This window comes from Rhamphochromis sp. 'chilingali' (genome assembly GCF_963969265.1).
Source record: "Rhamphochromis sp. 'chilingali' genome assembly, chromosome: 8".
Taxonomy (NCBI): domain Eukaryota; kingdom Metazoa; phylum Chordata; class Actinopteri; order Cichliformes; family Cichlidae; genus Rhamphochromis; species Rhamphochromis sp. 'chilingali'.
In genome coordinates, this window is record NC_137935.1 from 15,684,867 (window position 1) to 15,701,958 (window position 17,092).

General features: G+C 39.1%; 1 protein-coding gene across 1 annotated transcript; it reads left to right on the forward strand.

The window, feature by feature from the left end:
* The first annotated feature begins 5,541 nt into the window (after positions 1–5,541).
* Positions 5,542–17,049, forward strand: LOC308401814 (P2Y purinoceptor 12-like). The gene is made up of 4 exons (XM_080890250.1): positions 5,542–5,790; positions 14,311–14,436; positions 14,752–15,008; positions 15,404–17,049. Exons 2-4 carry the CDS (start codon positions 14,418–14,420, stop codon positions 16,247–16,249), a joined length of 1,122 nt encoding a protein of 373 aa, XP_080746376.1. The 5' UTR covers positions 5,542–5,790; positions 14,311–14,417; the 3' UTR covers positions 16,250–17,049.
* Positions 17,050–17,092: the final 43 nt, after the last annotated feature.

Below are 17,092 nucleotides of genomic sequence, written 5' to 3' on the forward strand. Positions count from 1 at the left end.
TAACAAGTATCATTTAAAAATAAGGTTTTATGAGAAGCTACTGAGAGGAGGACTGGGGTTTTTTGTGAAATTCACCTTCACCAGGTCAAAGTCACTTTTTGACCCAATTGCTGGCCATAGCTTTTGTAACTAGACTTTTCAAGCATGAAGCGCTACACTACGGTGTTGCGAGAAGATAAGTAGAGCCTGTTTTTACTCTCAGTGGGTTAGGTGGACTTATGGCCACTGCTTGGCCACCTTGAAGACTGTGGAAAAACAGAATATACTCAGAATCAAATGACCTGCTAGAAATGTTGTGGCAACTTGTAACAGTCTACTTATAATACACAACATTAATATACACAGTTAGATTTAAAAGTGTCACGGACTTGCTAACTACCATTTAATGCATTCACAGGTGAACTAGAGCATTTTTCTTATTCTGTACATGTAGTGAATCTCCTTTTGGGATTTTCACCATTCATTTTCTTTTCAAGAACCACCAGTACATATGAGTATCCTACCACAACATCTGTGTGGTAGTTAATCCGTATTGTCATCTTAATATTTAATCAAATTGCACCTTATGTGAAAGCTATTGTTCATATTGTTAAATCCATAAATAACTATGCTCTGACTCTGCTGCCCGTTCTCACAGTGTGGCATTTCCTCTCATCTCGTATCACTTTCACATGATATGATATTGGTTTGATAAGAGATCTAATAGACGGTGTTTCCAACCATCATCACAATCCAACACAGGAATGTATTTTAAAAGAATGATGTTTCATTCCTCAAATATAGTTGCAGAGACTTGGAAAATTGTTATATTGCTCTAAAGCTGGTCTTGCAACATGTGGCAATCCAGAAGCTTAATAACTCGTTACACATCTTTCTGTATGGGAAATCCCTGCAATAGGAACTGACATTTAAAAGCAAGAAAAGGAGCAAGTGAAAAAAAGTGTGAAGGAAAAGGGATGTTTACAGAGTGGGTAGATGAGGGAAACCAGAGAAGGGTGAGACATAGTTTTGGTCTGTGGTATGAATTCCATACTTAAACTAGAATGCTAGCAGGATGAACATGGAAACTGAGATGTCTGGAGAGCCCTGCTGGGTGCTGACCAACAGCGGTTTCAGACAGTACTCTTCTGTTAGCTCACAGTCTGCTTCACTTCTTTGAAGCTGCAAACTTGGCAACAAGTAAAGTCCCCAGAAAAAATGTAGTCACACTCCTGCTGATATTTTGCTGCCTATGGGTGGAAAACCCTTTCAAAACAAAAATGTAAAAAAAATTCTCATTCTGTTACACACACAGCCTTTTTAGCCTTGTGGGAATACACACACACACACACACACACACACTTGCTCATACAGTCGATTGGTGTTTCTGTCAGTATCTGAGCTACGACTAGAATTTCACACCAGCAAAGTAGAATCCACACATCCACACCACACCATCCATTTTTGCACCTTTCTTCAAGGTACAATCTGTCATTCTGGGATGGTGGTTCCCTGAGTTATTGCTTTTCAGTGTTGTGTTTAATCATCTTTCAGTTTGAGTTAATATTTAATATGTAATTAAAGATTACAATAAGGTAAGCACCTGTAATTCAGATGAAAAGCTCATATAATTATTCATCTCTACTTTCAAAAGCCCTAAAAGTTTTCTTTTTCTTTTTAAAGTGAGCCTTTAGTCACTACCTAGAAGCAAAGTATTTGCACCAGGGAAAGTACATAAATCAGCTTCAACCATAAACTGGCTGAAGTTTTCAGAAAGTGAAATGTTGAAAGCAAGAAGGTCCTAACAAATTTAGAAGTGTCTGGTGTGGTACAGTTTTTATATATAAGAACTTGTATACAGATTTTAATGAGACCATATTCCACAGTGTTTATCTTGAGGGCGGTGGAAGTACTTCACTCTGGGTTCTTACATCTGATTATGGATGCAGATGTGGTACTTTGGTCCCCAGAGAATAATCAGATGGACCAGTGCAGCCTATTTCTGTTTACCTAAGCATTTTTCTTTCAGTTATACAAACACCCAACTAAAAACATCAAAGTACCTCTAAATTATTAGGTCCCCAAGGGGACATGTTTTCAAACGAGCTCTTTCACCCAATTAGACGGCATCAGCAGTGTGGCACTGCCACTTTACGCCTTAGGCTGATGCTTTTTTTTAACTGGTGGGTGGGTCAGCTACATAAGTCTTACAATGCATAGGGGTATTAGCATATTTTTAATCAATGTGCTGTCATTATGCTACACAGAGCTTAACTGAACCATACCAACTGTATTATTTTAAATTCTTTCATTATTTTCTTATGTTGCTCAATCATTCCTTGAATTTTAAGCCTACTGAATGTTGCCGTTTGACTGGCTTCCCATATTCTTTTTGAACCCTAATTATTTCCAGTAGAAGAAGACCAAGACAAAGCTGGAGGACTGCTGTAAAAGAGTCATATGTTTGCAAATTACGTTCCTTTACTTAGACACATCTCACATCACATGACAGCATTTCCTCGGTGCCTCTGGAGCTAAAGCTTAATTTACCACTCTCCAATAAAGCCAGTGTGTAATTTAGATGCACTCTGGAGGAGCTGGAACACAGCTGAGGAAACATTACACAGCTATAAATTAAAAAAAGAACAGCACCAGCAGAAGCTCATTACAAAACCTGAAACCTGCTCCAGTTTACTGTGACATTGATGGTTTTCTATAAACATCTATTTTCACTGTTATGTAAGGTGTCAATTTTTTAACTAGCTACAGATTCAAACAACCTTGATTTTGTTAGAGAACACGAACAAAAAAGGTTTATTTTCCAGAAACACACTACACCTTCACTGACCAGTTCACCTTCAGTTCTAAATGTGAATTAGAATTCTTTTGCTGTCATTATACAAAGTACAACACAATGATAAAGTGGCTACACCTTGCAAAAAAACAAAAAAAAACAAACAAAAAAAAAACAAAAGAGAAAAGCAAAGAAAAAAACATACAGTAATTTACACAGTAAATATAAAGACATACCACGTATGGTGATGAGATTATGGATAGTGACAAAAAGCAGGTGCATGTATTTTGAAGTTTCACTGTGATTTAATCAATAATGGACAATATTACACAGAGTATTCTAATAATTTAAGATATTGCTCATTGGGAGTTTTCCCTTCCCACAATCTTCTGAGCTGTGTTGATGATCTGCTGAATCCTGCTCCCCTCTGCTTCGGTACAGCCCCTGTACCATGCAGTGATGCAGCATGTCAGCACACTCTCTGTGGAGGAGCAAGTCTCTGTTGTGTCTTTCTTGTGACTGCTGAGGTATTTGGAGTTCAGGATAGGTCAACAGAGATGATGGTACCCAGGAATTTGTGGCCATTGCCACAATTGATGTTGAGAAAGCTTCAACTCAGGGCTGTTCCTGAAGTCATAGGTGATTTCCTTTTTTCCCCTTTGCTCAGTGTCAGGTTTTTGGTGAACTCCAAGCTGAAAATTTCAGAATCTCATCTTTGACATGGCTTGGACATGGACATGGCTTCTTCTTGTAATAAGATTAAGCCACATGTTATCTTTTGTCAACCAACCAATAGATGGCATCAATAGACCCAGTTATGAAAATCTATGTCGTTCCAAATAGTGCTGAGAAAATACATGTAAAAATATGTAAAGGATTTAAATCTGAAAATCCTTTGAAAACAAATATAAGTGTCCCAGAAAATGAAATAAATTGGGTTCTTTTTATAAAACATGCAAAATGTCAAGGTTTAGTTATAAACAATTTTACATGACTTCATCCAGCTCACCTACTGTGGCTAGTCTGCCTCACATAAATGGTACCCTAGCAACCTCAGAGAGCACAATGACATCACAGGGAAAACAAACCCTCAACAGCTCTGAGTTCAGCAGTCGCTGGTAAAGTCATCATAAAGGCTGCTTTGGACACTCTCTGAACGTTTTATTGCTTTATATCTCATGTTGAAAATAAATGATAAACTTGTTGGGGTGATTTTGTTTCAAGTACAATGATGAAAATCTGCTTTCTATTTAGTTTGCTTTAAATATCTGGAATCTATGGGCTTTGTAAAGTGTTGTTTAAGGTTTAAAACATATTAGTATCTAATTCGTGTTTGTCTGTGAAGGTTCTCAGTCATCCAGGTCATCGTAGTCAAAGGAGCTTGCAAAGAAAAGCGTCAGGACTTCTTTAAGTTACTTGAAGATGTTTCACCTCTCATCCGAGAAGCTTCTTCAGTTCTAAGGTCAAATGGTGGGGAGTCCCAGATATAAACCTAGTGGGAGTATCCCCCCACAGAGGGACAAAAGGACCCCCTGATGATCCTCTAATCACATGAGCCAATGTGTGAAAACGGGTGTGGGTCCCAATCAGCCAGAGTTTCGGGTGAGCTCATTGTGAAACCTGACCCCACCTTATCATGCAATTTCCTGAGGTCAGATGGCCCAGGATGTGAGTGGGCGTTAAGGCGTCTGGGGAGGGAACTCGAAACTGGATTATAGGTGGCAGACAGTTGGTTTCGTCAACCCCCGCTTCTGTTCAAAGATGGTCGCTCACAGTGGACATAGATGGCTTCTTTCACTCCTCTTTCAAACCATCTGTCCTCTCTGTCCAAAATGTGAACGTTGGCATCCTCGAAAGAGTGACCTTTGTCCTTAAGATGCAGATGGACTGCTGAGTCTTGTCCTGTGGAGGTGGCTCTTCTATGTTGTGCCATGCGCTTGTGAAGTGGCTGTTTGGTCTCTCCAATGTAGAGGTCTGAGCATTCCTCGCTGCACTGTACAGCATACACCACATTGTTAAGTCTGTGTTTAGGCGTTTTGTCTTTCGGGTGAACCAGTTTTTGTCTTAGTGTGTTGCTGGGTCTGAAATACACTGGGATGTCATGCTTGGAGAAAACTCTCCCCACCTTTTGACCTTAGAACTGAAGAAGCTTCTCGGATGAGAGGTGAAACGTCTTCAAGCAACTTAAAGAAGTCCAGACGCTTTTCTTTGCAAGCTCCTTTGACTAATTCATGTTTGTTTGTTACACTGGGCTTTTAGCACATCTAGCCCCCACCTTTGTGGGGACCAGATGTGACACTCTCTGGCCTGCCCCTTGGCCTGCCTGCTGCATTCTTTGTGCACACAGGTCTGTGCTGAGCACACAGAGACACTCTGTCAAATATGCCTGGTATCCCTCACTGGCTAGCTTCTAAAAGAGAGCTGTTGTTCATATTTTTCAAATCTCATGCTATTCACCCTGCTCTCCTGGTCAGTGGGTTTGGAGATTACCAAACAAACTTTAGCACCCTCATGAGACTTTAAAAGTAAAAAAAATATGCCACTGCTGACCAGAGATGGGCAGTAACGCGTTACAAGTAGCGCGTTACTGTAATCTGATTACTTTTTTCAAGTAACGAGTAAAGTAAGGGATTACTATTGCAAAAATGGTAATTAGATTACCGTTACTTCCCGTAGGAACGCTGCGTTACTGCGTTACTAAAACCGTGATTCTTTTTGCGAGAATGTCTCATGACAGTGACGTAAGCGAGTGCGCCGTTAGTGACAACAGCTGTGTGCAGATCAACAGTGGATCACATATCGATTGTGGGAGAGAGTATGAGCATGCAGCGTTTAAAGCGTGGAAGTACTGACCTTACCTTTGAGTTTGATTCTATAAAAAGTGACAAAAACATTAGCGTCCATCATGCGTGGGAAGAAAACTTCTTTTTACAGCGAAAAAAAACCCTAAACTTCCGAGCAAGCACCGAGTGCGCTACGACGTAATGCGCAACTGACCGCGGCACACCTGCACCAAGGTAAACCTCCGCCTACCCTCAGTCCTGCTTTACAGGTGAAAATAGAGCAACAGGACCGCTAGTCTTTGACTTTATTTATTTTCTGCTGTGTTTTACTTGCATCTATTTGAAAGAGTGAGTGTAAACACAAAAAATATTTTATTTTATGCACTGGAATGTGTAGAAAATAGGTTTAAATGTTAAACTAATTTATTCAAGTCAGAGAATGTTGCATATAATTAAATGTTTGCTTGATGCATAAAGTTAAAAGGTTAAAACTAATAAAACAAGTTAAAAAAAAGAGACTTTTCCTTTTTTATTACATTTTGTATGATGGATTATGTAGAAAAAGTAGAATTGGGCTGAAAGCTCTATCGCAGGGGTGGCCAACCCGCGGCTCTCGAGCCGCATGCGGCTCTTTGCCTGGTTTCATGCGGCTCTTACGTTCATATCAAAGTTTATGTTTGTGTTTTGATTTTTTTTATGTTGTTGTTTTAAAATGTGCGCGTTCGCTTCGCTTGAGTTCAATACGGTATTTTTCATCAAATGCGCATGTGTGTGAGATGAAAATACCGCAAAGTTTCCCAGTAGGAGCAAGTTCGCCCTTAAAATGGCAGGAAAAAAATGCACAGCAAAAAGAAAATATGAAGATGAACACAGGACGTTTTTAACAGAGTGGGAGAGTTTATATTTTTTTGTTGAACGCAATGGTAAGCCATTCTGCCTTATATGTCAGACGTCATTAGCGCATTTCAAAGCTTCAAATCTTCAGCGCCACTTCAGCTCACTCCATGCTAACATCGACCAGGAATTTCCAAAAGGGACTGAACTTCGCAAGCACGAGTTGGCCACTTTGAAAAGTCAGGCAGAAAAGCAGATACAGTTTTTCCAAAAATTTACGAAGCGGTCAGAGACCTTAACACTCGCATCCTATCAGCTGGCTTGGAACATTGCACGGGCTAAAAAGCCATACAATGAAGGGGAGTTCGTTAAAAAATGCCTCAGTGATGTTGTTGGAATCTTGTCTCCTGAAAACGACAAATTAAAACGCATGGTATCAGACGTCCAACTGTCCCGCCACACTGTTGAACACAGAATATCGGACATTAACACGGCTATTGAATCACAGTTGCACTCTGACCTTCAAGCATGTGAGTATTTTAGTGTCGCATTGGATGAGAGTTGTGATATACAAGACAAGCCTCAGTTGGCAATATTTGCACGGTCTGTTTCAAACGTGTGTGTGTGTGAGACAGTGCACACAATGTTCATTGTTGAAAATGACTGGCCTGTGGTTTTAGTACTGTAGGAGTCCATTTCTGTCATTATCATGTTGGTGTGTGACATTTACAATAAATCTGGCTGAGCAGAGGTGTGTGTGTGTGTGTGTGTGTGTGTGTGTGTGTGTGTGTGTGTGTGTGTGTGTGTGTGTGTGTGTGTGTGTGTGTGTGTGAGAGAGAGAGAGAGAGAGGGAGGAAAGGATGGGTGATGTTCATGTGTGCCCATGCGTATGATGTGGCTCTTTGCGGTAACACAGTAAAAAAAAAGTGGCTCTTGGTCTCTGACTGGTTGGCCACCCCTGCTCTATCGCTTTATCACCTATTCAGGTTGTAAATCGTGTTTTTAAAAAGTAACTAAGTAACTAAGTAATTAATTACTTTTGAAAATAAGTAATCAGTAAAGTAACGGGATTACTTTTTGGGGAAGTAATCAGTAATTAGTTACTGATTACTTTTTTCAAGTAACTTGACCAACACTGCTGCTGACAGGTGCGAGCAGCAAAACACATAACAAGAAATGTAGATATGTGTTACCACTTTGTATTCATAGCAGCTTTTTCCTATTACCTGGCTTATAGCAGGCCTTCTTGCCTCATTAGTACATGTAAGCAGATTGGTTCCTTAAACCGAATCATCAGGAGGTTGCGTAAGTGATAGCTAGTGATGTTGGGTAAATTCAGTTTTGATTTGAGATGAGGCTGCTACATACAACAGCTGAGCTAATTGTCATTTGACTTTCTCCATGCATCTTGCTGTGTAATCACAATGTCAAGTAGTATCAACACAGGAACACACATTAAACCACCACTGATTGTGCTGATTATTATGAATAATCTGGGTAGTTTTTACATAAAAATACTCACCTATATCAGTAATGACAACAGTTACTTGGAATTTTAAAAAACTTAATTGAAGAAACAAACAAAAAATGTTTTAACAATTCAAGACAACACATTGCAATTATAGGTATTGTAACAATTCATAAATGGTTATACTTGTGGTCATGGGAGGCATGAACTAGGCCACATAAGTAAGAACTGTAATACACAGTGTAAGTAAACAGCTGTACTGATGGTTTGAAATATGCATGTAAGCACTTTTAAAGGTATAACTTTACATTGTTATTAATTCTATATGTGACACCGAGCACAGTTACAATCATGTTGCATTTACTCTAAGATATATAGTTACAGTGTCATTACATATGTATTCAAAATCTGGAAAAACTTTTGTTCAGCACTTCTGTTGGTGCATCAGTCCTCATTTATAAGCAGTCGTACGGAGAACAACACTTCCACTAAATTGTGACAAATGGATGGATTTGTGGAAAAATCTGTTGCGCAAGCCAAGTAGTGTTTCTGGGTCATTCAGTGATGCAAATGCCAGACCTCAGACATGAACAGTGATTTGTAGCAATGCAGAGACAAATGCTGTTGCTAGGAAAACATCATAGGAGCAACAAACTGGAGCCTGACATGGAATGAACTACATCATTCACCGGTACAAACTCGGAGCCAGTTGGATCCACTGATGGTCTTGTATTCATGCCATTTCAATGCAGACAGTCAGCACACCTGTACTGGACACATGGGGATAATGAGAAATGAAGAATGTGCTTAAGTTAGCAGTATGACTCTGAGACCATTTCATAAGAGTTTTATCATAAATATGTAATGGCAGCAAATATTGTTTCATCCTTGATAAAAGCTATATATGCTGTAGCTCACTATTTTTAGCTAGACCAGTCTACCTCTATATGATCTCTATATGATCTGTGTCAAGTTGGTCAAGGTGGATAACCATATGGAAGGCAGACCCACGGGAAACTACACAGAGCAGCACACAAGTAGGAGCGGTAGCTAAGAAAAACCTTACACTGTCAAAACAAACTGTAGCCCACACATTTCAACTTTGTGGAGAGAGACCAATTTGAAAGCCAGCCAAAGAAAATGCATACATATACACATGCGCACATAAAGGCAAAAGACTGTGTCAAACAGACCACAAGCAAGGACCACCCCCACTGTTTTTCTTTCTCTCGCGCTGTAGTAAGAAGTTTTTGTCTAACGTCTTTAAACCTGTCATCATGACAAAGTGATCAAACATACAGTAAACTGTTAGCAAAGGTCAGAGGTCAAAGTTCAGCGTCAACTTGCCTGTGCATCAACCAGGCAAGGGGAGCATCTTCACACAGCTTTAAGACCTCGTTGTTAAAAGTTTGATATTTTCCTGAAAACAAGACTTTCTTCCATTCTGTCCAACTCCATTCAAAGTTACCACAACCTCACAGGTCTTAAGCTTTTGCCTAAAGCAGTTTTTCTCTATCTGCTCTCAAGTTTTTACCACAGGGTGAAAAGAGTAGTTTGACGCTGCTGGTATGTTAGCAGTGTTTACGTTTGTGGTTGATCGGAAGACTATGCGAGTGAACAGAGGGGGATAGTGTTGCAAAAAGCTCAAGTCTTGTGTTATGCTTTGTGTTATGCTTTTTCCTCTATTTTAGGTTTTGTTTTCAAATATTTAACTTTTGTAATTATCTATTAATTACTTGATATATTTGAAGACGTGAAATAGTGTCTGTTCAATGGAATTGAATGAATAGTCACTTGAAGCAAACCTCTGATAAAATTCTACAAAGTTTATAAGAAACTGTCAGTTGATCACAACCTACATGCTAAAGACACAAAAGTCGCCATGATCTGTCATATCTGCAGGTGTAGGTGCATGCCAGGTAGAGTTCTGGACCCAAAAATGCTGGACTGAACTAAAAAATTGCAGCTTTAATGCTGGAAAAACAGGCCACCCAAAAATAAAAGGCAAAGGACAAACTAAACAGGCACAAAACATAAAATAAACTGATTCACTGACAGGAAGGAAAACAGGTGGACAGAACAAACACCTGCTATGCATGAGAACATGACAGCGAACATAGACAAGGGAAACACAGACAATATGTACACAAAGAGGATAACGAGGGAAGCAGTCACAGGCGGGAGCACAACTGACACTAATCTGAGTGATGTGACAGGGGAAGCAAAACTGAACATAATACACAGGAAGCAGGAGATTATCAAAATAAAACAGGAAGTACAACCACTGAGACTAAGACACGTGGGTTTGACATGGGACCGGAGAGAACAGAAGGACGTGGGTACATGACTGCGAAGGCTGAAAGACACCGATATGAGACTAGGAAGACTGAGCTCCAGAGACACAAAAACAGACTAGAACATAAACCAAAGCAAACACAAAAACTGGGTTGAGTACCTGGGACCATGTGGCTGTGTTCGGTGGGGATTTTCTCCTCAAGGCTGAGGGGTTTGCTGAATGAGGATTTGAGGCAAAATAATTTGGATTCTGTTTATAGTTTATGCATCTGAAACTGTCCAATAAACATTTTTCAGACATAGTTTTGACCAATATTCGGAGACAGTGAAGTTAAGTTAACCAAAACTGGAAATACTGCAAAGTCTAGTTGTTCTTAATTGTGGTGTGTTTTTGCATAACTGCCATTTTTGGTCTGCATCTTTAACATGTGATTTTGCCCATACAGTTCCCATACAAGGTTACAAAAATGACCTTTCTTGGAAGTAAGCTGTGATTCTTTTAAATAAAACTCTGCAGTGGGTAGTGCTGACTAACTTATGTCAGACCTGAGTTCTAAATTTTACATTTTATATCTATGAAAACCAAAGCCGAAAAAAGTGGGGAAACCAAAGAGACAGACAGATTAGTGTTAAACTGAAAAGAAGCATATGTAGATCCTGGGTCCAATCCAGGAGAACGCATGCTTGATTCAGTCCTGATCAAACCCAGATGTGACGAGAACATAGCTGCAGAAAACATGACTGGATAGAAATATGGCGGATTGGAAAAATGACCTTACATATAATATTTTAGTTTATAGAGAGTTTAGAAAGTTTTATTTGACTCCACATGACTAATAGATGTAGGCAAAACAAATTTAGAAAAGCATTTCTAGGAACTGAATACTGCTGATAATGCCAGTCTTATTCCAGACACAGGAAGTTGCAGCATTGCCATGCTAGCTTCTGGCATTCAGGAAAATGAAGGGCAGAAGGCATCAGAGTAATGTGCTAAACAGAGAAGTAAATATGGGCCTTTATAGCCAGTGCTCATCAGCAAATCATTCATGAAATTATAAAACACACCTTTCTAAATATCTAGCACAATATTCTGAAACTGTAACTGGACTGAACATCATTACTTGTGCTTATTATTTTTTAAATACTAATATTTACAGCTTAGGTTTTAGTGAGTAATTTTCTTATTTACTGTGTTTTTAAGGTACAGAAAATGTTTCTTTTAAAAATGTTGTTGAGCATGTGACATATAATTAAGATTATTAAACTTAGAACCCTTTAAAGTCTTCAAAACCCTTCATGAAAACAAATGCAGGTCACAAAACAGTATGGCAAGGCGGAGATGAGAATGGTTTGTTCTGGGGCGGATTATTGCCATCAAAATGGTAGTTTTGCCCAGATTTTTGTACATCTTTCAGTCAATCCCAGTGTGCATTCCCCAGTCATATTTTAAAAAGCTGGAATCTATTGTATCCTCCTTTGTTTGGTCGGGTAAGGTTCCTAGAATTTCCAAAAAACATCTTGTTAAACATAAGACTTGTGGTGGCCTTGGACTCCCAAATTTTAGATTATATTATATGGCTGCACACTTAAATATTTTTTCATTTTGGCGAAGGTGTACTCCAGGTGCTGATTTGGAAGGACAACCTTCATGGTTGATGATGGAACACCTGTCTTGTAGACAAACTTGTCTTCCAGCCCTGCTTAATAGCCCGATAAAAGTGAAGAATACACTATATGGCAGAAATCCTGTGATTCAAAATTCAGTTAAGGTCTGGAACCAACTATTGGGCACAGTAAAGGCTCCTAAAATGTATTTGGATGCTCCAATATGTAACAATCATGGCTTCAGGCCCGGGCTGGAGGACATCACGTTTGTGACATGGCAGGGAAGAGGGATTTGTTCTCTCAAAGATATTTACATTGGACATTTTCCATCTTTTCAGCAATTGAGGGTGAAATTTAATCTTCCTAATTCACATTTTTTCAGATTTTTACAGTTAAGACATTTCATCAAGGCATCTATTCCACAATACAATTTGATTCCTCGAAACTCAGTGCTTGACAGCTTCATGTCAGTTGAGCCCTATACTAGAGGTGCTGTGTCTCGCTTTTACAGGGCCTTACTAGATATATACAGTCCTTCATCTAATACTTTTAGGGAGCAGTGGCAGGAAGTCCCATGTACCAGTCATTAGCCTGATGGATAAACTTAAGTGAAATATACTCTGTCTTAACATTCATGTATGCTGTATTACCACCTTGTTGACTTGCTGTCCACCTTCTATTGTGTTCTTTTGAAGGTGATTGTTGTATACTGCTCAATTATAAAATCAGTAAAAATATATTGAAAAAAAAAAAGAAGAATGGTTTGTTCTACTATTCGTTCGTTGTTTTCTAAAAGGCATTTGGACCAGACTTAAAATATCTCATCACAGATGGCTGGTGTTTCTTCAGGCTCTGACTGTCACGGTCTGACTGGGGCAGACCGTATGTGTTGCAGAGGAGGACTCAAACGCAGACCAAAACGTGGTGTGGATTAACAAAACAAGCCGTTTATTGAGGTTAGCAACGAGGGTACAAAATAATAGGGCATCGGTGAAAACTAAACAATAACCTAAACTGGGTGAACTAATAACAAAACATGAAAAACCTTAACCATAGTGAACTGACATGGGTACCTGGAGATGAGACATGGATGAGCAGACGACCTGACAATGGCATGCAGAAAACAAAGGGCTTAAATACATACATGAGGTGATCAGGGGAGGTGGAGACACATGGGGGAAACAGCTGACAGACATAAACCTAATGACAGGACCAGGAGAGGAAAGCTAAATACAATAAACAAAGAACACATGACATTGTCAGAATAAAACAGGAAATACTAAAACTAAAACATGACAACACAACTTAACAGACCTAATATGTGATGAATAAATACAAAACCCCAAAACATAGAAAACCCAGGAACAATAACTGCCTAAACTAAAGGCAGATAGGAAATAACACAAACTAAATCACATAACAAAATGAGACAAATACAAACATGAACTCAGAGCGCTGGGTCAGAGACCCAGCCTGTGACACTGACTCCAGAAGAGGGAAGTTAGAAGGTGAGCCTGTCTAAATGGACACGTTTATTTCACATCATGGAACACGGTTATAACCGTTGCAATCAAAATGACATGGGAAGGCACTGAGTTCAAATTCTGAATGGAGCTCTGAGCGGTGGAAAAGTTTTACATCAGTGAAGCAGCTGCCAAAAACCCCTTGATATTGTTTCACAATGGAAGAAAAGGTATTACTGCCATATGCCTCCCAGCCGTTCTTTTTTGTTGTTCTTTTTTATTTTTTCCTGTGTGTGTGTGTGTGTGTGTGTGTGTGTGTGTGTGTGTGTGTGTGTGTGTGTGTGTGTGTGTGTGTGTGTGTGTGTGTGTGTGTGTGAGAGAGAGAGAGAGAGAGAGATTTTCCATTATCAAAATCTAAGCAACGCAAGATATTTTCAATGTTTGCTGAAAAACTGTAAACATGCTATATCATATTTAGGTGGAAGCTAGCGAGCTAACTCCCTGCTAACTTCTAACTCCGTTAAATGCCATAATTGTTACACCTGGTAGAGCAGCCACACTGATCATTTTATTACATACGAAAGAATTTAGACAGTTTTTCAACTCTCAGTGATCAAGCAGTGATCATTTGACTTATGGACCTGCAGCGGAGTTTGGGCCCAGACACAGCTAAAGACCGGATAGTTTTATAGAGAAATGTAAATAGCTATTAATATGTGTTGGTTATAATACAATGTGTTATTTGTCCCCTGACTGCAAAGACTTGGGAGAACAATTTAATAAAAATAAAAATTACTGCCTGAAAAAATGCCTATACAAAGTAGAAGCAGTGAAAGTTACAAAATAGTTGTAATTTAAATTAAAGGAAGCTAAAAAAAAAAAAGGGGGGGGGGGGGGGGGAAGCTGATTCACTTGTATTATAGTTTTAAAAAATGGATTTATATTCAATTTAATGAATGTTTGTGTCTGATTACATAACTCTGGAAATGACACATGACAGGAAAGTGAAAGAAGAAGGCAACAAGGATAACTTCCTGACCTATACATCACTAGCAACTCACGCCCTGTTTTTCAAAACTTTGAAACTAGGAGGACCAGACAGTCTATATCTGGTAAGAATTGGAAGTATTAAAGAGCGAGGGACCATTAAACCCAAAAGACACCACGCTGGGACTTGATGTGGATTCACTGACAGAATGCAGGAGAACTTGTCAGGTGAAAAACAGAACCTTACAGCCTATTTTTAATAAAGGTGTTTAATTTGATGTTTAGCAAATTTTGAAATAATTCTGTAGCAGTCTTTGCTAAAATATACAAAAAACAGGTGTTAAAAATTGTGCTGGTGTATTGCACAGTGTTTGTTTTCATGAACATTGTGCAAAATGGCATCAGCAAAACAACGCTGTTTATTTCTGATGTTTTTAGCCACTTCCTCCATACAGCATGTGGCTACACAAAGATTCACTTTTTCATGATTAAGATTCTTGAGCAACTTAAAGAAAAACAACTTCCTCTCCCATTTTTTTTCAGGCAACATGGAGAGAAATACAGCTTTCCCCCTGTTCGCTGGCAATCACAGCCACGCCAACAGCACTTGCTCCCGTGACAATGTTTTGAAGAATGTGGTTTTTCCCATTCTCTACTCCTTTCTTTTCCTGGTGGGAATGTCACTCAATGGTCTGGCAGTGTGGATATTTCTTCGCATCCCCTCGCAGTCTCACTTCATCATATACCTGAAGAATATTGTGGTTGCAGATGTCATCATGACCTTCACATTCCCTTTCAAGGTTTGGTATTTCATAGGTTATTTGTAAGTATTTTAATGTTTTTTCTCATCGTTTTAATTTCTAAGAAATGATTATGAGCCTGAGTTGTAAATATAATTAAGCAAACAAATTTGCTGTTGGTAAGTCAGAATCATGAGTTCTGAACTACAAAGAAATCAAGCAAGAAGTGATTAGTTTTAAATTGTAAGCCCCTAATGAATAAACATCTATTAACTCTAAAGATCAGATTTTTAATAAGAGAGTTTCCTGTGAGAGAAAATTAAAAGACAGACAATTTATGAACCATAAATTTCAGGGTAATCCAATGAAAATAGGTTCCATCAAACTTAGAGATAGAATTTGTGGTTTGAATGTGGAATAGGTGTTTGACAGCACAAATGTTTGTGTTTCTGCAGGTGTTGTCAGACTCCAACATGGCGTCCATTGGCCTACGGATATTTGTGTGTCGAGTTTCCTCCGTGCTTTTCTACCTCAGCATGTATATCAGCATCCTCTTCTTTGGCCTGATCAGCATTGATCGCTGCAGAAAGACCCTTAACCCATTTAAGGGCACTAATTCAACTCGGCTGAAACATCGAAAACTCCTTTCGGGGGCCATCTGGACTTTCCTCGTAATTCTCTGTCTTCCCAATGTAATCCTAACAAGTAAAACCCCGACTTCTCGATATTTCCAGTGCAGCAAACTGAAGACAGAGGGGGGGCTACGTTGGCATGAGATAGTAAATCATGTCTGTCAAGTGATTTTCTGGGGCAACCTGTTAACTGTGATAGTTTGCTACACTCTAATCACCAACGAGCTGTACCGTTCCTACTCTCGCACAAAGTCTCACAGCACCGGAGGCTCGATATCTCAAGCTGCAAGTCGGGGAACAGTTAGAAAGCCTCACAAGGCCAAAAGAAAAATGAATGCAAATGTGTTCCTGGTTCTGGCAGTGTTCTTTGTGTGCTTTGTGCCATTTCACTTTGCCCGAGTGCCATACACAATAAGCCAGACCCGAGCCAAAAGCTTTGACTGCAAACTCAAGCTCTTCTTCTTTCAGCTGAAGGAAAGTACACTTTTCCTCTCATCCCTGAATTCTGTCCTGGATCCTCTCATCTACTTCTTTCTCTGTAAGTCCTTCAGGACCACTCTGTTTAATACCCTGCACCTACGTCCTGGTACTTGTAGCTGGCTAACAGGAAGAGGATCAGATACCGACATGTGCAGCTCCCCTCAGGGAAACTCCACTGCTAGTACATAAAATCACTGGACCGGAGAAAGACATGAAGGCATTTATGATGACGTATAGTAAAAAAGTCAACTAAATCCAAATTCAACTGTATGACATGCTGCAAGGGACAGATATAGTGATCTAAAGCCTGTCACTGGCTGTAGAAGAGTAAGCCACGGCCCATATTTGTCTTTATTACCAACTCATAATATTACAAAAATACTAATAGCATTAAACCATATATTTGATTTTACACAGTCTTTGAAAACAATGTGAATCAGCATTACCACAATGAGAAGCTGAAACGAATCAACACATGTTCGCAGTGTTGCCGATGTTTGCTTTTCTAGTCTTCTTCTCTGTCACTTTTTCTTACTTCTTCTTTCTACTTCTGTTGAAGTTGGACATAACATTTTGGGGATTTTTTTTTATTCTCACACTGTCAACAAAAGAAGAATTGAGAAGCAGTCATAATACTAACTTTAAGACTTCCAGAGAATATCTTACTGTGAAACTATAGCAAAAATCTGTATAATGAACCCTAAGTATTATATGCAATCGCCTTTTAATATACTGTGATGTCTTTATGCTGCACGGGGGTGCTTGCTGCTTGCATTAGCACTGAGTGAGATTTAAGGATAAGTAAACCATAGAGCAGATTATGCAGTCTTGTTATTATTGCTATTCTGAAGCATTAAATGAATTACAACGAAACTAAAGTTGGAATGGACATATCAGGGATCTCCAAAAACAAGCGCTGCTTTCTGTCATAACTGCATAGCAAAAAGATAGTTGTTTAAAAGGTTTGCAGAAACACATTATGAAACAAAAATAAAGGAAGTCAAGTGTTGATTACAGCTTTTCTGTGGCTTT